This window comes from Pelophylax lessonae (assembly GCF_965119305.1).
Source record: "Pelophylax lessonae genome assembly, chromosome: 3".
Classification (NCBI taxonomy): Eukaryota; Metazoa; Chordata; class Amphibia; order Anura; family Ranidae; genus Pelophylax; species Pelophylax lessonae.
The window spans coordinates 228,422,885-228,444,109 of record NC_138770.1 but is presented as its reverse complement, the minus strand read 5'-3'; the positions used below and the strand labels follow the sequence as shown (position 1 = coordinate 228,444,109).

Genomic DNA, 21,225 nt, shown 5'->3' with positions numbered 1-21,225 from the left:
AGCACAAATCCCCCCTCCTAGACAGAACCTCCCCCCCCCCCACAATCTCCACAGCACAAATTCCCCCCTCCTGGTACAAATCCTCTTCCCTCCATCCCCACAGCAAAAATCCCCCCTCTTGGCACAAATTCTCCCCCCACAGCACAAATCCCTCCTCCTGGCACGAATCCTCCCCCCCAGCACAAATCACCCCTTCTAGCACCCCCCTCCCCAATTTCCCTGCTAGAAAAAATGTTATCCTGTCACCTCTCAAATTTCCCATCCCAGCACAAATACCCCCCCCCCCTATATTGATCCAACCTAGAAGTAATCATCTTCTCCCCACCCCTCCTAGTACAAATACTCTCATTCCCCTCTCTCCCCCCCCTCCCTGGTGTCCCCAGTGCAGTTCTCCCTTCCCTCGGCTTGGCTGCAGCTTTCCTCCAGCAGGCAGACCTCAGATACAGCGCGGCACATTGATTTGTGATTCTCCTCTTCTGAGGCTCCTTCCTTCTCATCTTCATATGTCAGAGCGGAGGAGGAGCCTAGGGGAAGCCGATTTCTAAAGCTTAGCACGAACAGCTGGCGGGAGAGATGCTGCTGCAGAAAGGGGAGGAAGATTGCGGCTCAGGGATGCCACTGGATGTCAGATCGGGACTTTACAGTATTTGTTACCCCCCTCTTCTTAAAGCAAACAATGTGTGTAGGGGGTGTAGGGGACACGTAATCAAACTCTGTATTGTCCCAATCTGACAACCAGTGGCATCCCTGAGCCGCGATCTTCTTTCCCTTCAGCACAGCAGCCGCATCTCTTCCGCCAGCTGTCCGTGCCAAAGGTTTAGCAACCAGCATCTCCTAGGCTCCTCTCCACTCTGACATATCAAGATGAGGAGGAGCCGAAAGAGGAGAAATCCCGATCTGACAGTCCCGATCTGATGAGCGCTACAGTAACAGGAGTGTGAAGCTGGGGAGGAAAGAGAGAGAGCACATCCCGCTCTCTTCTGTCAGCTAATAGTTGCAGAAACACTCCTGGTAGCGCCCCCTCCACCTCCCAAGCTACAGACGCCCAGGGCAGCCGACCTCCCGCCCACGAGAAAGATAGAGAGACAGAGTCAATTATTATGTTTAAAATTTTATTAAATTTTTTTTATTTACAAAAAATAAAAATATTTTATTTACATATACTGTATATGATCAAAAAATACAATAAAATAAGCATACAAGAATACATCTAAAGAGAGAAAGAGAGAACGAGAGAGAAAGCGCGGGAGGAGAGAGAGAGCGAGACAGAGGGGGGAGAGAGAGAGAGCGAGACAGAGGGGGAGAGAGAGAGAGAGCGAGACAGAGGGGGAGAGAGAGAGAGAGAGCGAGACAGAGGGGGAGAGAGAGAGAGACAGAGGGGGGGAGAGAGAGAGCGAGACAGAGGGGGGGAGAGAGAGAGAGCGAGACAGAGGGGGGGGAGAGAGAGCGAGACAGAGGGGGGGAGAGAGAGAGCGAGACAGAGGGGGGGAGAGAGAGAGCGAGACAGAGGGGGGGAGAGAGAGAGCGAGACAGAGGGGGGAGAGAGAGAGAGAGAGCGAGACAGAGGGGGGAGAGAGAGAGAGAGAGCGAGACAGAGGGGGGAGAGAGAGAGAGAGAGAGCGAGACAGAGGGGGGGAGAGAGCGCGAGACAGAGGGGGAGAGAGAGAGCGCGAGACAGAGGGGGAGAGAGAGAGCGCGAGACAGAGGGGGAGAGAGAGAGAGAGAGCGAGACAGAGGGGGGGAGAGAGCGCGAGACAGAGGGGGAGAGAGAGAGCGCGAGACAGAGGGGGAGAGAGAGAGCGCGAGACAGAGGGGGAGAGAGAGAGCGCGAGACAGAGGGGGAGAGAGAGAGCGCGAGACAGAGGGGGAGAGAGAGAGAGAGCGCGAGACAGAGGGGGAGAGAGAGAGAGAGCGCGAGACAGAGGGGGAGAGAGAGAGAGAGAGAGCGCGAGACAGAGGGGGAGAGAGAGAGAGAGAGAGCGCGAGACAGAGGGGGAGAGAGAGAGCGAGACAGAGGGGAGAGAGAGAGAGCGAGACAGAGGGGGAGAGAGAGCGAGACAGAGGGGGAGAGAGAGAGAGAGAGAGAGCGCGCGAGACAGAGGGGGAGAGAGAGAGAGAGAGAGAGACAGAGGGGGGAGAGAGAGAGCGAGACAGAGGGGGAGAGAGAGAGAGCGAGACAGAGGGGGAGAGAGAGCAGACAGAGGGGGGGAGAGAGAGAGAGCGAGACAGAGGAGAGAGAGAGAGAGAGAGACAGAGGGGGGGAGAGAGAGAGAGCGAGACAGAGGGGGGGAGAGAGAGAGAGCGAGACAGAGGGGGAGGAGAGAGAGAGCGAGACAGAGGGGGGAGAGAGAGAGCGAGACAGAGGGGGGAGAGAGAGAGAGCGAGACAGAGGGGGGGAGAGAGAGAGAGCGAGACAGAGGGGGGAGAGAGAGAGAGCGAGACAGAGGGGGAGAGAGAGAGCGCGAGACAGAGGGGGAGAGAGAGAGAGAGAGCGAGACAGAGGGGGAGAGAGAGAGCGCGAGACAGAGGGGGGAGAGAGAGCGCGAGACAGAGGGGGAGAGAGAGAGCGAGACAGAGGGGGAGAGAGAGAGAGAGCGCGAGACAGAGGGGGAGAGAGAGAGAGAGCGCGAGACAGAGGGGGAGAGAGAGAGCGCGAGACAGAGGGGGAGAGAGAGAGCGAGACAGAGGGGGAGAGAGAGAGAGCGAGACAGAGGGGGAGAGAGAGAGAGCGAGACAGAGGGGGAGAGAGAGAGAGCGAGACAGAGGGGGAGAGAGAGAGAGAGCGAGACAGAGGGGGAGAGAGAGAGAGCGAGACAGAGGGGGGGAGAGAGAGAGCGAGACAGAGGGGGGAGAGAGAGAGCGAGACAGAGGGGAGAGAGAGAGAGCGAGAGAGAGAGCGAGAGAGGGAGAGAGAGAGGGGGGAGAGAGAGAGAGAGAGAGCGAGACAGAGGGGGAGAGAGAGAGAGCGAGACAGAGGGGGGAGAGAGAGCGAGACAGAGGGGAGAGAGGAGAGAAGAGAGACGAGAGGGGGAGAGAGAGGGGAGAGAGCGAGCGAGACAGAGGGGGAGAGAGAGAGAGAGAGAGCGAGACAGAGGGGGAGAGAGAGAGAGCGAGCGAGACAGAGGGGGAGAGAGAGAGAGAGCGAGCGAGACAGAGGGGGAGAGAGAGAGGAGGGGGGGGGGAGGAGCGGAGACAGAGGGGGAGAGAGAGAGAGAGCGAGACGGAGGGGGAGAGAGAGAAGACAGAGAGAGAGCGAGACAGAGCGAGACAGAGCGAGACAGAGAGAGAGAGAGAGAGCGAGACAGAGGGAGAGAGAGAGCGAGACAGAGGGAGAGAGAGAGCGAGACAGAGGGAGAGAGAGAGCGAGACAGAGGGAGAGAGAGAGCGAGACAGAGGGAGAGAGAGAGCGAGACAGAGGGAGAGAGAGAGCGAGACAGAGAGAGACACACACACACACAGAGGGGGAGAGAGAGAGACAGAGAGAGAGATAGAGACACACACACACACAGAGGGGGAGATAGACAGAGAGAGAGACAGACAGAGAGAGAGATAGAGAGACACACACACACAGAGGGGGAGAGAGAGAGACAGACAGAGAGAGATAGACAGAGAGAGAGAGAGATAGAGACACACACACACACAGAGGGGGGGAGAGAGAGAGAGAGAGAGAGACAAACAGACAGACAGAAAGACACAGGACCTCACCTTGCACACACTAATCGTGCCTGCCTGCCCCCTCCTCCTCCTCTCACAAAGCACACAGACAAGCACAACACCCATAACAGCACTAAGATGAATCTTAGCTTGTCTGATGTCCTCATGGATAGAAGTGTATCATTCCTTTTCAAAACATGCAGTACACTGTAGACTCTTCTACAGCCGCTGCTTCTTCTGTGTTATGGTAACACAATATTAGTCTTCCCTTCTCCAACATGGTGCTTAGCTCCGCCTACCAAACGCCATTTCCGGTTTAGAAAAAATGCAATGATTCTTTCCCACGGCTCCTGGGAATGATGACACACATCTCCCAGGAGCCCCTGCGGCGCCGGAAATGACATAGTTCGCCGCGGCGCCGAAGGAGGCAGAAAATTGCTTACCCCTAGCAACAGGGCAAGTGGAGCAAGAAAAAAAAAAAAAAAGTCACCAATACTGTGATCATTTGAGGAATAAAAGCAATTTTTGTATTGTTGAAAAAACGGGTGGAACTCCACTTTAAGTTCATTGACTGACGCAGTTCCTGATGCATAGCAGTAGGTTATACTGCCCCCTACCGGAGTAGGACACTACACAGAAAAAAGTTCTGGCTACGCCTATGGGCAGTCCCAGAGGGTACACCCTCTCTCTTCCTGCATAGGATGTCAGTTTTGTATCAAAGCAGTGTCAGAGAAGTAATACCAACCCAACTCAAAATAAAGGGGCGGGTACTGCATCCGTCAATGAACTTAAGAGAAAAGGATTTTACGGTAAGTCAAAAGTTCAGTTTTCTCTATCGTTCATTGATGGAACGCAGTTCCTGATGCATATCTGCAGGGACGTCCCAAAGCAGTGCCATGAAATGAGGTGTGGGAACAGCAGAAAAAAAAAAGTCCCCAAGGCTAAACATAGCCAGCCAGGCAACATAGGACTCATCAGAAAAACAAGATGAGGTTCACCTGAAACAAACAGTAAACACCAAGGAAGATTGCCCGAACCACATCCCGAGTATGCAGTGCAAACCCCTTAAAATGTTTTTTGGCTTAGGACACAAAGAGGGTAACATGATGCCCTCATTTAAGTGAAAACTGGAAACTACCCTCAGAAAGAAGGACAGATCCGGACGAAGTACCACTTTATCCCTGTGAACCACCAGGTAGGAAGAACAAGACAACGCCGCCAGTTCCGACACCCTGTGTGCAGAAGTGATGGCCACCAAAAATGCCACCTTCTGGGATAAGATAAGCAGGGGAATCTCCCGAATACTTTCAAAGGGAGGTTTCTGGAGAACCGACAGCACCAAATTAAGGCCCCAAGGTGACAACAGAAGTCGCATCGGAGGTACCAAATGTAGAACCCCCTGGATGAAGTTACGCACTAGGGAATGGGTGGCCAATGGCCTTTGGAAGAAAACTGCCAAGGCCGAGATCTGACCCTTGATAGTACTCAAGGCCAGCTTTTGATAAACTCCCGGTGGAAGGAAAGCCAAGATCCGAGCCACCGAGTAAAAGTGAGAGGGAGCCCCAAGAGACTCACACCTAGCAATATACGACTTCCACGTACGATGATAAATCTCTCTAGAAGTCACTTTCCTCTCTGTAAGCAGAGTGGGAACCACGGAAGCAGACAAACCACTGTTCTTCAGCAACCGACTTTCAAAATCCAAGGCGTCAAAGCAAGTGACCGTAAAGCAGGATGGAAGATTGGCCCTGGAGACAGTAGATCATCCCTGAGAGGAAGTCTCCAAGGAGCATCTGCTCGGCAAACCCAGTCCGGAGCCACAAGAATGACCGGAATCCCTTCTGCCTTGATCTTACAAAGCAGTCTTGGCAGCAACTTGAGGAGGAGGAAAGGCATACATCAGCAGATACTGGCCCCACGGGCCACCAGCGCATCTGTGGTGTCCACCAGAGGGTCCGGGAGTGGGCCCGAGACGCCAACAGATCTACATCTGGAGTGCCCCAACGAAGGCACAACTGCTGGAACACCTCAGAATGGAGGGACCTTTCCCCCGCATCCAAGGCTTGTCTACTGAGGTAATCCGCCTGCCAATTTTCCACTCCTGGAATGTGAACAGCGGAGGGAGCTGGAACAAGGCTTTCCGCCCAATGAAGGATGCCTGCCACTTCCAAGGCCGCAAGGGAAATTTTGTTGCCCCCTTGGTGGTTGACATAAGCCACAGCCCTGGCATTGTCCGATTGAATGCGCACTGGACAACCCTGCAGGTACTCGGTCCAGCGGACTAGGCAAGGCCAGATCGCTCTCGGCTCCAGAACATTGAACGGTAACCTGGATTCTTCCAGAGACCAGACACCTTAAATCAGACAACCTGCCGAGAACTGGATACACAGGACTATCGCCAAAAAAAAAAAGAAACTGTAGGGACCTATAATCCCTCCCATTCCCAGCTAACCTCAGTTTTGTAATAGGAAGATATTAATACAGAGGGATTCTCTTCAGGGAAAAAACCTCCCTAGGAAAGAGGTGAGATTTTCTTTGTCACCTAAGAACACTAGCTGAGGCTAAGAATGGGAGCGGTTATATAGGGGGTTAAAGACTTTATTTGTCCTCTTGTTTTCCGAACCAAAAACCCACCTTAGAAATCTGCCTCATGTCCTAAAGAAGTCTGGACATCTCTAGACAAGGAGGCTTATTTGAACTCACTGCAAACTCATTTTCTATAAGTTAATAAGGGGCAAAGGAGACCTCTGGTGTATACCTACTTTGACTGTATCTGCAGTAAAAAGTAAACCGAAAGATGCAACAGAAGATTAAAAAAAATACTATCAAAGGGTAGAAGCTGTTCCGCCCATTAATCTCAAGAATAAGATTTTACAGTATGTACAAAAAAAAAAAAAACGTTTACCTCTTCTACACTAGGGGGCATGAGTGACCCATGGGGATATTCAAAAGCATGCCCAAAAATGAGTGGGGAACTAGGACAAGTCTTGAGCACACTGCACCTCTAACAGTGTCATGCAAAACAGAATCACGAGGTAATCCGCCTGCCAATTTTCCACTCCTGGAATGTCAACAGCGAAGGGAGCTGGAACAAGGGCCCCCCCCCCCCTCCCCCCCCCCCTCCCCCCAACGAAGGATGCCCACTACTTCCAAGGCCGCAAGGGCACTTTTGGTACCCCCTTGGTGATTGACATAAGCCACGGCCCTGACATTGTCCGATTGAATGCGCACTGGACAACCCTGCAGGTACTCAGTCCAGCAGACTAGGCAAGGCCGGATAGCTCTCAGCTCCAGAACATTGACTCAGTCAGACGGACTCAGAACCTGAGGCATCAGATGAGGCAGCTTCCACGAGGGAATTAGAAGCAAAATCCAGCAGGGACACAAACGCTTCCAGGACCGCCAAAATTGCAGTGGACAGCTGGGATCCGGAAGGCCCTGCAGCCTCCCCAAGGGGGTCAGGTAGGGACACAATCCGTAGGGTCCATGTTGCACCACGGGAACCCATCGGCAAAAAGCTAAAAAAGTGAAAATTTTTTTTTAAATGTCCCACTGCGCAGCAGCGTCCCCCCAAAGGTCAGGCAATTGCGCAGGAGACCCCCAGCAGAGAGAGAGAAAGACCCCCAGACTCATTGTAACAAGATGCAGCAGAAGACCCCAGAACGTCTGCACGTGTCAGTAGCAAGCTCGATCCAAAAGGAAATGAGCTGAGAAACTACCCAGGGTATAGGGAGGGGCTCCACCCACAGAACAACGTCTCCAGGAACTCCCATACAGATTCCTAGCTTTAGAATCCACCGCAAAATGACTGTGCCGGGTGTACGAAGATGGCCGCTGATCTCCTCAGAACATGTGGCTACAAGAAAATGGCGGCCCGCGTGGCCTGCAGAGCAAACAAGGACCCTCAGGTGGACCCCCTAGACTTCACAGTACGATCGATCAGCAGGTGGGCCCTGGAGGTACAGACCGAGAGCCCCCCCCCCCCTCCGCACGATCATCCGTCCGCTGCCGGGGCATCCCCCAACCCCCCCCCCAGGCAGGTAACAGAGGGGGTGCAAGACAGGACACCCGGGATTGTGAGGGTCCGAACGCTCCAGGGAGGGGTCTGCGTCCACCCCAAAATCCGCCAGGGGAAGAGGGGGGAACATTTACTCAGCATACCTGAAACACAGGCAGGCGCCATCTCCTGACAGGATCCCTCTCCGCCGAAGTGGCGGGGCTGCCGGCCAAACAGGATTGCTGCGACTCAGGCCTAGACCCGGCTGTATACGGCCTGGCGAGAGGTTTACCCATCGCAGAGCTAAGGCTTGCGCGCGTTTGTTGGCCGGCTGGGGTGACCACTGGATCTATACACTAAGCCCATCGCCCAGATTCGGCATAGTTGCTTGTAGATCTCACAGGAAAAAATCCGGAGAAAAGCTAACAAAAAAAAAATTAACTAGAAAAAAAACTTTGTCAGGACCAGAGATCCCAGCAGGGAACTAGGTCCTTACTCCTGACTAGACAGATTAAAAACTGACATCCTATGCAGGAAGAGAGAGGGTGTACCCTCTGGGACTGGCCACAGGCGTAGCCAGAACTTTTTTTCTGTCTAGTGTCCTACTTCTGTAGTGGGCAATATAACCTACTGATATGCATGAGGAACTGCGTCCGTCAATGAACGATAGTAAAAATGCCCCTGTTTAAAGTAGGTATAACAGACATGAAGCTCAATCCACAAACCTAACACCTCAGTAGACGAAAAAAAAAAAAAAAAAAAATATATAAAGCTGTCCACATAAACCATCTTTCGCACCGCCATCATCCCTTCCACAACACGCTCCATGAGCGCTTCAAGCCTCACTTTCAGAACGCTCTACTGCAGGGTAGTCTTCCCGGACACGACTGCAGACTGCGGTGGTGAGAGCCAGCGGTGATGAGAATGGTCTATGCCAGAGATATAGTAAGATTCTGACAGCCACAAGCATGACAACCAGAGGCATGATGGGACTTGTAGTTTTGCAACAGCTGGAGGGCCACAGTTTGCATATCCCTGGTTTATGTGGACAGCTTTACCCCAGATGCCTGCATTCTCAGATGTTCCTCTTTTAATGATCAACCATGTGAGAACCTTCACTAAATGTAATCATATTGCTACACTTAGAGGCACCTCTGTTCTCTTTTTATACACTGTAGCTCCTGCTGGATTTTTCTTCTAATTCCCTCGTGGGAATTCACAGGGTGAAAGGCAGGACAGCGCCGCTAATTCAGATACTCTGCGGTTAGAAGTATTAGCCACCAAAAAGGCAACCTTCTGAGACAGTGTAAAGCAGAGGAATCTCCCTAATGTTCTCAAAAGGAGCTTTTTGAAGAACAGACAATACCAAATTAAGATCCCACGGAGGTAGTGGGGATCTCCTCAGAGGAGCCATATGGTGAACACCTTGAGTAAAAGTGCAAATAAAGGCATGCGTAGCTAAAGGACGTTGGAAAAACACAGCCAAAGCCAACACTTGGCCTTTGAAAGTGCCCGAAGCCAACCGCTGTTCAACCCCTTTTTGAAGAAAGATCAAAATCCTAGCCACCGAAAAAAGGCGAGGATGCACCTTCAGCGATTCACACCATGAGATGTACGATTTTCACGTACGATGATAGATCTTCCAAGTAGAATTTCTGGACTTCAAACAGTGTAGGAATCACTGAATTAGAAAGATCTCTATCCTTCAATACCTGGCTTTTAATAGTCATGCCGTTAAAGCCAGCGACTGTAAAGCAGGATGGACGATCGGCCCTTGAGACAACAAAACTTCCCTGAGAGGAAGTCTCCAAGGAGCACTGGCGACCAACCTTACCAGATCTGTGTACCCAGACCGGCGAGGCCAGTCTGGGGCCATCAGAATGACCAGAATCCCTTCCACCTCTATCCTGCGCAAAAGTCTCAGGAGTTTCAGCGGAGGGAACGCATAGATTGGTCGATACTGGCCCCAAGGAGCCACCAATGAGTCTGTGGTGTTGGCCAGAGGATCCCAAGACCTGGCTACAAACCTCTGAACATTCTTGTTCAGGCGAGAAGCTAACAGGTCGACGTCAGGTGTCCCCCACCGGACACACAGGGGAAACACCTCCGGGTGCAGAGACCATTGCCCCTGATCCAACACCTGACGACTCAGGTAATCCACCTGCCATTTTTCCACACCTGGGATGTGCACTGTGGAAAGGGCTGGAACAAAATTTTCCACCCATTTCAGGGATCTCGGCCACCTACTGGGCCGCCAAGACACTTTTGGTGCCCCCTTGATGAGTGATGTAAGCCAGGGCCGTGGCATTGTGCGACTGAACTGGGACTGGACAACCCTGTAAATGATTTGTCCGGTGACTCAGGCAAAGCCTTATCGCTCTGAGTTCCAGAATATTGATCGGAAGTTTGGATTTTTCTACTGTCTAGGACCCCTGGACACACAGTTTCCCCAGCACTCCTCCCAAGCCGGACAGGCTGGCATCTGTGGTTACCACAGTCCAATGCAAAGGGAGGAAGGACTTGCCCTGGCGTAGTGCCAACGAGGGAAGCCACCATAGAAGTGCAGTCTGTGTTGTCACTCAACTGAATCCTAGTGTCCAAGGACTTTGGATCCTTGTTCCATTTGACAAGAATTTCCCTTAATAAAGGGTCTCGTGTGGAACTGAGCAAACAGAACTGCCTCGAAGGTTGACACCATCAGACCAGCTTTTTAGCCACACCATGCGTCTAATAGCTACCCCCACCGTGGACTCTATGGCTACAAGGGGGGCCGCATCTAGCGCATCACATATAAATAGTAGGGCTTGGACCATCTGGTCACTTTTCAATAACTCTGCCAATTCCGTTGTTGTCTGGGATACCAGAGTAATCAGGAAGATTGGTTTAATTGAGCCCGCTATCGCGTGTAAATGGCGGGACAGAGATTCAGTCTATCCACAGGGTCTGTAAAGACTGGGGACTCCTCGACCGGAACCACAGTAGATTTGTTCAATCTGGAAACCGGATGGTCCACCTTCAGTGGTACAGTTCATCTTGCGAAAACCGCGTCCGCGAATGGGTAGCGCCTTTTAAAACACGTTGGCACCACTAACATCTGTTCGATGTGCCCCCACTGTTCATTGACAATTTTGCCAAAAAGTTCCGGACAAGAGAAAACCTTGGCCGACTTCTGGGATTTGCGGGTGCCAAAAGACACCTGCGTCCCTGATGCTGCAGAATCATCTGCCATTTTTTTGAGTTTCCTGCACTGACACTAAGTGCCTCCACCAGCACATTTTGCTGAGCGACTGCAGACAAGACTATGTCATCCTCGCCATTCAAGTGCCCTCAGGACCCTCAGGGTAACCTGCGCCCGCGCTGTCATATCTACCTCAGAATCTGAGCATACGGGAGAGGCAGGGGAGGGCATAGGGCACTTTTTACTAGTGGTATTTTTGATAACCATATCCACTTTTGACACCAGGTTTTCCAAAACTGCTGTTAAGGCAGACAGGGGTTGCGACCCAGAGGTCCCTGCAACCGCAAGGAGGGGATCCGTGGGTGAAATTTGTTCCTGGGACTCCATTATGAAGCCTGGAATAACGCAGTGTCACTTTAAGAAAACTGCAAAAAAAAAATGGACCGCACCACTGCACCAACGGTAGTACAAGTCCCAGCCATTAGCAGTGCCGATAGCAGGGTGAGCGAGGAAGAACTACAGGGACCCCAATATACATACCACCAATGGATATGGAGGAGAACAGGATCGTTCTGCTATTAGAAAAAACATTCTTCACAGGAATAGGAAATACCTGGGTCATTCACTAGAGTAAAGGCCTAGCTGCTCCCTGCTGTCCAGCAATTGCGGACTCCAAGAAAATGGCCGCACAATGCATTCCTTAAGGGAAACCACAAAAACATGGCCGCCCGTGAATTTCAATGGGGAAGTTTGCAAAATGAGGCTCAACGATTCTATAGCAAAATGGCGGCCCCATCAGCGCGCCATGCAGTCTCCAGGACCCCCTAATGGGTCCAAACGATAAGTGGCATCGGGGGGTCCCCGGCAGGGACCCCCCACCAGGATTAACCCCGCCTCCCAGTGGATCCGCTATAGCGGCCTCGGCGCTTCCACCCCGTCTCTGACTGAGGTAGGGACCTCCATGACTGGTGGGGAGGGAGGGCTTGGGGGAGCCTGGTACATACCGAGATGCCAAGTGGAATGAGGGGTACCTGAGGGTCGGACTTTCCCAGGGAGGGGCCCACGTCCGCCCCGAGACTGCCGGAGCTATGGGAGGACACTACTCACAATACCAACGACATTGGGTGGGCGCCACTCCAGACAGACTACCTCTCCACTCGGGGTGGGGGTGCTGATGGCCAAGGGATACGCTGCAACTCAGGCCGAACCAGGTCGTGTGCGTCCCTGCGAGGTGTTTCACTGTTTTCACGACGAGGCTTAGCACTGGGATATAACCTGCACACGCTCGCTGGCCGGGCTGGGAGACCTTAAGGATCTAGAATATCCAGTCCAAAACCTAGTCCGGCTGTTGACTGCAGTTCTCTCAGGAACATAACTAGCTAACCTGCACACGCTCGCTGGCCGGGCTGGGAGACCTTAAGGATCTAGAATATCCAGTCCGAAACCTAGTCCGGCTGTGACTGCAGTTCTCTCAGGAACATAACTAGCTAAAAAAAAAAAAAAAGTAAATTTTTAATAAAGGTTCCCCTTAAAAAAAAAAAAGAAAAAAAACAAGCTAAGACCGAAGTCCCAGCCGGGAACTAGGTCCTACTCCTAAACTGGGCAGAAACAAACTGAAGCCTATAGCAGAGTGTGTGGGCGTATGCCTGCAGGGACTGCCCCATAGGCGTGGTAAAGTTTTTTCCTGCCTAGTGTCCTACTCCTGTAGGAGGGCAGCATAACCCAATGGTCAAGAAGAATATGGAGCTGCGTCTGTCATGGAACTATAGAGAAATGAACATTTTACTCCCAGGATTCGGTCACTTCCTCTTTTCTGTTGCCGACATCACTGAGCCTCACAGTAGAATTTTGGGAAAGCCGATGATTCCAATTATTGTGAGAAGTTGCTTCAGCGCTGTGCAGGAATGCATTCTTGTGGTATTTGGGATCCCAAGCTTTCCCAGGATCTAGCAAGAAGACCCAGTGACATGACCCTTAACCTAGGCATGCTGCTAGAAGATGGGAATAAGGGAAAAGGTAAAAAGGTGTCTATGTTTTTCTTTTTTTAAACCCACTCAGCTCATGGAGATGAGGCTGCGTCTGTCGATGGACGATCGAGAATAGAGATTATCTTGCTAGTAATAAAAAATTCAATTGAGCATTTTGTATTTTAAAAGGTTTTAAGCCTTTAAGAAGGCTATAGTTTTCCTTTAAGATACAATGACCTTTACCTTGTATTAAGATGGGGTTCTAATATCTCCTGAACATGTTCTGGAAATCTCTTCCAAAGCCTCCGTCCAGGACAGTCAAGTCTTCCTTCTCTGCATTCATAAATAGATAACAACTCCTGCATAAATACAAAATGCTAAAATAAGGCAGTGTCAAACCATTTTACAACTAGTGCAAAGTCTGAAGAGCCAGTGCCTAGGAAATGGTACAGCCACAATGGAAAAGCAACCTCTTGCTGACAGTGCATATATGTGGCTATGCCCCCAATGGTCAATTGGAGAACTAATCATTTTTTTTTTTTTTTTTTTTAGATTAAAGAAAAAAAATATAGCGAGCAGTATTTTATCATAAAGATTGTGCTTTTACCCCCTTCTAACAAAAGCTATACAATGCAATGAATTTAAAATGGAAAATAAATTAAATTCCAGCATGCCCCACAAGTTGAAATTAGGTATGCTAAGACTTGAAACCTCACATTGCCAGAAGAGATACAGGCTAAAATATATTAGGATAAAACACAAAACACACACAAATAATTAGATTTTTGTCTTACCATAAAAATCCTTTTCTCTGATGTTCATTGATGAACACAGCTCCAGAATCTTAACCATTGGGTTATGCTGCCCTCCTACAGGAGTAGGACACTAGGCAGGAAAAAGCTTTACCACACCTATGGGGCAGTCCCAGGGGATAAACTCCCACACTCTGCTAAAAGCATTCAGTTTTGTTGCAAGCAGTGTCAGAAGAAAAATAACCCAACTCAATAGAGGAGTGGGTGCTGTGTCTAAAAATGAACATCAGAGAAAAGGATTTTACGGTAAGACAAAATTCCAATTTTCTCTTCCGTTTATTGACTGACACAGCTCCAGAATCTTCTTAACCATTGGGACATCCCAAAGAAGTGTTAAAACATGAGGGGTGGGAAAAACACAGCAGAAAAAAATGTCAAAAGGCTAAACCTAGCCAACCAGGTAACATGGAGCTCAACCAGGAACAACTGAAGCTCACCTGAAAAATATACACCCTCAAAGAGGACTAGGTCCTCTGAAACAGCGCCCTGCAAAACCTTGCGGCCAAAATCAGCATCCGCAGATGCCAGTACATCCACTTTAGAAAATTTTGTGAAAGTTTGCACAGACGACCAGGTGGCTAACCTGTATCACTGATGCCTGATGGAGGAAAGCCCAGGAGGCACTTAGCGCCCACATAGAAAGTGCCTTAACAGGGAACAGAGGAACCTGACCCTTGATGGAATAGGCCTGCACCACCGTCTGTCTTGTCCATCTGGAAATAGTCGTGGCAGACGCGAACAACTCTGCGAAGTCCATTCGTAAGGACAAACAGTAAGGCTGATTTCCTAAATGACTTGGTTGCCATAAGGTACACCCTGATCACCTGACCCACATCCACAGAGTGCAAGGCAATACCCCTAGGATGTTTAGGCTTAGGGCACAGGGAAGGCAACACAATGTCTTCATTCAGGTGAAAACCAGAAACAACCTTCGGAAGGAAAGATTGACAAGGGCGAAGCACCACTTTCTCTCAGTGAGCCACTGGGGAAGGTGAACGACAAGACAACGCAGCCAGCTCCAACACCCTGCATGCAGAAGTAATTAGCCACCAAGAAAGCTACCTTCTAGGACAATGTAAGCAGAGGAAGCTCGTGAATATTTTCGAAAGGCGTTTACCGGAGAACCGACAGCACCAAATTGAGATCCCACGGAGGCAACGGAGACCGTACCGGGGGAGCCATGTGGTGAACCCCCTGAATAAAGGTGTGAACCAAACAATGCGTAGCCAAAGGACGGTAAAAGACGACCGCCAAGGCCAGGCGCTGCTCAACACCTCGTTGGAGGAATGCCAAAATCCGAGCCACTGAAAGGGAACGGGGATGAACCCCAAGAGACTCACACCATGCAATGTACGTCTTCCTAGAGGTAGATTTTCTAGCCTTTAACAGCGTGGGAATCACCCATTTAGACAACCCCCTATCCTTCAACACCTGGCTTTCAACAGGCAAGCCGTTAAAGCCAGCAACTATAAAGCAGGATGGAAGATTGGCCCTTGGGCCAATAGATCTTCTATGAGAGGAATTCTTCAAGGGGCATCGGCGACCAGCCGTAACAGATCGGCATACCAAGACTGGCGAAGCAAGTCTGGAGCCACTAGGATGACCAGATCTCTTCTGCCTCGATCCTTCGCAAGAGACTCTGCAGAAGTTTTAGGGGGGGGAAGGGCGTATACTAGATGATACTGGCCCCAAGGAGCCACCAGTGGGTCTGTGGCATGGGCCAGAGGATCCCGAGACCTTACCACAATTCTCTGTACCTTCCTGTTGAGACGAGAGGCCAACAGGTCCACCTCAGGAGTTTCTCACCGGAGACACAGCTGAACCTTAGAATGCCGGCTACCTCCCGAGCCGCCAGGACACTTCTTGTGCCCCCTTGGTTATTGACATATGCCACAGCACTGGCATTGTCCGATTGAATCCTTACCGGGCACACCTGAAGGCCATTTATCCAATGAGCCAGACAAATCCTATCGCCTGAAGTTCAAGTATATTGATCGGTAGTCTTGACTCCTCCAGAGTCCAGACCCCTTGAGCACATCTGTACCCAAAATGCCTCGCCAACCATACAGGCTGGCACAGTGGTGACCATCGTCCAGTACAGGGGAAGGAAGGATTCACCTTGTCGAAGCGCCTGAGAGCAAAGCCACCATATCAGAGAAGTTCAGGACTTGGTGTTGTGGAGGTATATTGGAGTTGCATGTTATGAATAGTTTTGGAGGCATATCCTTTCCTGGTTAAAGTATTTGAGTATATACATCGCCTCGATTTGGTCACCATCTGGTAAGCAGTTAGTGTGTACATCACGGCTGGGTGTTGGCTCCATCTATACTTCACCATTGGGAATTGGGATCTTGCTCCTTCTTTTCCTCCTCCGTATATTTTATTTGACATTTTGGACTTGATATTGGACGTTTTTCAATCAGTGTTTGGCGCTACTTTTATTCTTTTTTATGTCTACAAGTTTGTAATCCACTTTCTAGTTGGCTGTCATTACTAATACACCGATATATATTTATATATCACACATATTTTATACATTTGTCCAAGCACAGATATCCCCTTTTTACTTTCACCATATCAGGGACCCTCTCGTATCCTGGCTGAACAGGATCAGCTTGTCTAGAGACTGTGGATTCTTGTCCCACTTGGCAAGAATCTCTCATTGCAGAGGGCAAGAATCTCTCATTGCAGAGGTCTCGAGTGGAACTGTACAAACGGACCGCCTTGAAGGTAGACACCATCAGACACAACGCCCGCATGCAAGTCCTGAAAGATGACCGACTGCTGGACAACAGAAGCAAAATCGCATCCTGCAGCTTTTGAAGTTTTTCCCCTGGAATAAACACCCTGGGTAAAGCTGAGCCCAGAGTGAGACCCAGATAGTCCAACCTGGTGGACGGAACCAGGGCAGAATTTTGGAAGTTTAATTTACAACAGAACTCCTGCAGAGTCCGCACAGTAATTTCCAGGTTGTCCTTTATCCAGTAACCCAGTACTGCAATCCTCCACTCCTGCTACAATGCCAACACCGGGGGCAACACTTTTGTGAATACCTGAGGAGCTGAGGCGAGACCAAATGGTAATGCCGTGAATCGAGAATGCTCCTCGCCCATGGCAAAGCGGAGGAAACACTGATGACCGACATACATTGGAACATTAAGGTAAGCATCCTTTGATGTGGGGATGCCAGTACCGCACGAATGGACTCCATTCAGAACTTCTGTACTCGCACAAAGCGGTTCAAAGCCTTGAAGTCCAGGATTGGATGTACCTTGCCTTCCTTCCTGGGAACTGTAAACCTTTCCACAATTCTCTGTACCTTCCTGTTGAGACGAAAGGCCAACTGGTCCACCTCAGGAGTTCCTCACCGGAGACACAGCTGAACCTTAGAATGCCAGCTACCTCCCGAGCCACCAGGACACTTCTTGTGCCCCGTTGGTGATTGACATACGCCATGACCGTGGCACTGTCTGATTGAATCCTTACCTGGCACTCCCTCCTGAAGGCGATTTGTTCAATGAGCCAGACAAATCTTATCGCCGGAAGATCCAGTATATTGATCGACAGTCTTGACTCCCCCAGAGTCCAGACCCCTTGAGTGCAAAACGCCTTTCACCCCGGACAGGCTGGCAACAGGGGGGACGATCATCCAGTACAGGGGAAGGATGGATTCACCTTGTCGAAGTGCCTGAAAGCAAAGCCACCATATCAGGGACCCTCTCGAATCCCGGTTCAACAGGATCGGATTATCTAGAGACTGTGGATCCTTGTCCCACTTGGCAAGAATCTCCCTTTGCAGAGGCTCGAGTGGAACTGTGCAAATGGAACCGCCTCGAAGGTAGACACCATCAGGCACAGCGCCCGCATGCAAGTCCTGAAAGAGGACAGACTGCTGAACAACAGGAGCCGAGTCACATCCAGCAGCTTTGGAGTTTTTGTTCCCCTGGAAAAAATACCCTGGCTGAAGCAGAGTCCAGAGTCAGACCCAGATAGTCCAACTTGGTGGACGGAACCAGAGCAGATCTTTGGAAGTTTAATTTACAACCAAACTCCTACAGAGTCTGCACAGTAATTTCCAGGTTGTCCTTTAGAGCAGTCAGAGACTCTGCTCCCAGAAGAAGATAGTCCAGGTACCCAGTACCACAATCCTCTGCTGCCGCTTCAATGCCAACACCAGAGCCAACACTTTTGTGATCAAAGACATGGAGAAAGGAGGGGGGGGGGACATAGAAGGCCAGTATCAGCCAGGGTTCCCGAAAGATCAATGCATGTAAAAATATAAACCAGCCCTGAGAGTCGACCCGAGAGTCCAGGAGGCGAAAATCGACAGATTTAACAATAATATCGCTACACCCCTGGAATGGGAGGTATACGCAGAGTGATACACCCAGCCAATACAGGGGCGCTTCAGTGCTAAGTGCAGACGGCCTTCAAGATGTGTTTCAACTAATACAAGGATATCCGCCCGGTGTTTTTTTAAGGTTGGCAAAGGCCGCAGAGCGTTTAACCCTGTCCCTGAGGCCTCGGGCATTCCAAATGATTAATTTTAGGGTGGCCATCTATACAGGGGTAGAAATGGGAGCCTGCACAGTAGAAGGATCTCGGATCTCATCCCAGCACAGGACACAGTACACATTAGATAACAGAAAAGCTGAACCCTGAGCATGTTACCATTGCCCACAAAGCCCAGACACACATTGGCAGTATACTCTAGTCCAGTTGCATTAAAAAAAAAAAAAAGTGCACAGTCCAGAAAACAATAACCCCCCACCCCGCCCTGCACCAACCCCAACTTGTGTGGGCATAGATTCCCAAAAAAAACCCTGAAAAAAAGTCCCTGTAGCAAAAAAACTGGAAGGGAGGAGGGGAAGGCCGCGCATAGGGGGATTGCATTTGCCCCATAGGGCTCAAAAAGAAGGGTAGCACAGCAGGCCACGTATGAAAAACAAGGGGAGAAAATCCAAGTAGTAAAGAAAAAAAGGGAAACAAAAAAATCACAGGGACCTTACACCTGACCCAAGCAGGTGTCGGGGGCGAAAACTCCCTGGGCAACATGCCATGAGTAGAGCTCATCTAAGTCCTAGAGATGGATCTCGGCCGGGCCTAGTCCCTCCGTCGGGTCCAGCATAAGTGAACCCTACAGCAGACCGGGATTGTATGGGAAAAGGAGCCAGCATGAAGAAGTTTTGTAATTTTGCAGTCCGGCGGCACACACCACCGTTACCAGGTCAGCAGGATAATGTTAGACCGGGGGAAGGGGGAAGAGTGGCACAGGGAGGGCATCAAGGGAAGGGAAAGGTGCTGACAGATAGGGAAACAGCAGGGCCAACAGGGCACAGTACTCATCTGAAGGAGCAGAAGCGGCCTCATCTTCCTTGGAGATAACTGCAGGTAAGTTAGCCACTAGGGATGTAACGATATTACCGCTATCGCGGTATCGCGGTTGTTACTATGGCCCGATATCGTCGTGGTGGGTGCACGGTTGCAGGCGGCAGAGCGGCCGCTCATCTCTGAGTATTCTGACTGGTCTGTCTCGTCGGCGGTCACTCACCTCTATGCTGCACTGCTACTGGCCGAGCCGAGGCGAGCGGCTGCCAGTTGGTTTGGAGCAGTGTGGGTGGGCGGGCTTGTGGGGCGGAGGCGGAGCCAGCGCACGAGAGCGGCGGAGTCGGCGGAGCAGCTTCCTTCCAGGCAGGCACCACAGCGTGACAGCACGGCAAGACAGTCAGCAGCAGTGACACCGGACCGCCAGTGAGTTTATTATGTGTACTGCTGAATGACTAAAACTCCTAGCCTTTAGGCTGTCACAAGGCTGATCTGGATGCTGGCACCAAATGGAGGTCCCACCTGCCCCTATGGAATCGATCCTTTGATCACTGAGCTACTTAGATGTTGTTGCAAGGGTATGTGACAGGGGGCGCTCTTGATGGTGCCCACAGGCATTCTGAACAGAAGTTTGTACAGTATATAGCTATATCCCCGTAGTATGTCAAGGATTCATTGAATAATCTTATGCCTGTGGCTTGGAATTTATTTTCATTGCTCGGCATATTGCGATGTTGTTTTGTAGCAGATTATAGAGAGATGCACAAAGACTTAAATGGTTTCCCTTTACTGGTTTGTCCACTTTCTCATGAAGCCGTAAACGGCTGCCATATGTGATCAGACATTCACAAGCTGCCTGCCTAACACTGGCAGGTGAAACCCAAAAGGAAAAGTTCTTTCAGGGTGAGTGATGGCATGGAAACAAGTAGAAATGGGCACTCGTTGACCTGCCTAGTTTTCCGATATTAACATTTTGAAATCTTTCGGGCAAATGGCTGAATGAAACTGAAGCCAAAGCAATAAAACAGCGGGTCCATGCATTTTTTCATATGAAAAGTGCACAGACATATTACTTCATTCAGAAAGTTTTTGTTATCATTGCTTATTTATATACAAAACACTATCGTGAGCTATTTAACAATACCGTGAGCTTTTCCACAATATCGCAATAAATATCATACCGTGAGGTCAATATCGAAATTGTATCGTACCGTGAGATTTTGATATCGTTACATCCCTATTAGCCACGGGCCTCCGGGTGTTCCAGCCAGGTGATTAGCGCTTCAGGATCATCGCAGAAATGTACGCGGTCTTCCCCTTCCACCTGGAGCCGTGCGGGGTACATCATGGCGTACTTAAGATGTTTGATCCGGAGTCTGCGTTTGGCCTCAGTAAAGCTCTTGCGCCTTCTCTGGACATCAGCCGAAAAATCTGGGAAAATGGCCACTCTGCTATTACCCATGGGAATATTACCCTTCACTCTCGCCAGTCGCAGGATTGTGTCTCTGTCTCGAAAGTTTAGGAATTTTGCAATGAATGTTCTTGGGGGCGCCCCCTGGGGTGGCGGGCGGCCCAATAGCCTGTGGGCCCTCTCCACCACAAACGTAGGAGAGAAGGACTCCCTACCATAGGTGCTGATTAGCAGCTGTTCAAGGTAGGTAGTGGGGTCTGCTCCCTCAGTGCCCACGGGGAGACCAATAAATCGCAGGTTACAGCGTCGCAGGCGATTCTCCGTGTCGTCCTGTTTCTGCAGAATATGTGTAACTTGTTGCTGCAGCCTGTCTGTAGAATGCTGCAGGGGTGGCAGGGAGTCCTCCATGCCACCTATCCTGCGTTCTGCCTCCGTGACCCTCTCGCGCAGCTGCTTCATATCCTGGCGCATGAAGCGAAATGTCCACCTTTACCTCGTCTATTTTGGACGTCAGGGTGGCCTGGCAGGTGGAAATAGCATCAAGTAGTGCCGCAGTATCTGCTCCCGCTGCAGTGCCTGCATCCGCGCTCAGGTCGGCGCCATCTTGGGTAGAGTCCTCGCCGGCCTGGCGGCGGAATTTATCTAGTTTTGCGGTGGCTTCGGAGTATTTTTTCAGTGGTGACATGGCCGGCGGGTGTCCACTGTGGCCCGAGAGAAGTTAGGGTGCGTTCTGGCGCTGTGGGGGTGCAGGATGTAGAGTAAAGGATGTGTAGCCGACGGAGCTCTAGCTACTCACGTCTTACCGCATGTCGCGCCAGGCCACGCCCCCCATCACTTTTTTAACAGGGACTCTTCAAAGGGATACCGTCTAACGAAACGCT

General features: G+C 50.7%; 1 protein-coding gene across 1 annotated transcript in view; it reads right to left on the bottom strand.

Moving 5' to 3' along the window:
• The window catches only part of ATR (ATR checkpoint kinase), a 345,838-nt gene that overhangs the window by 196,542 nt on the left and 128,071 nt on the right, over positions 1–21,225 (bottom strand). The window contains exon 24 of the mRNA XM_082249535.1: positions 13,040–13,155. Coding sequence (XP_082105661.1) covers positions 13,040–13,155 — 116 coding nt within the window. The remainder of the gene's footprint in view (positions 1–13,039; positions 13,156–21,225) is intronic.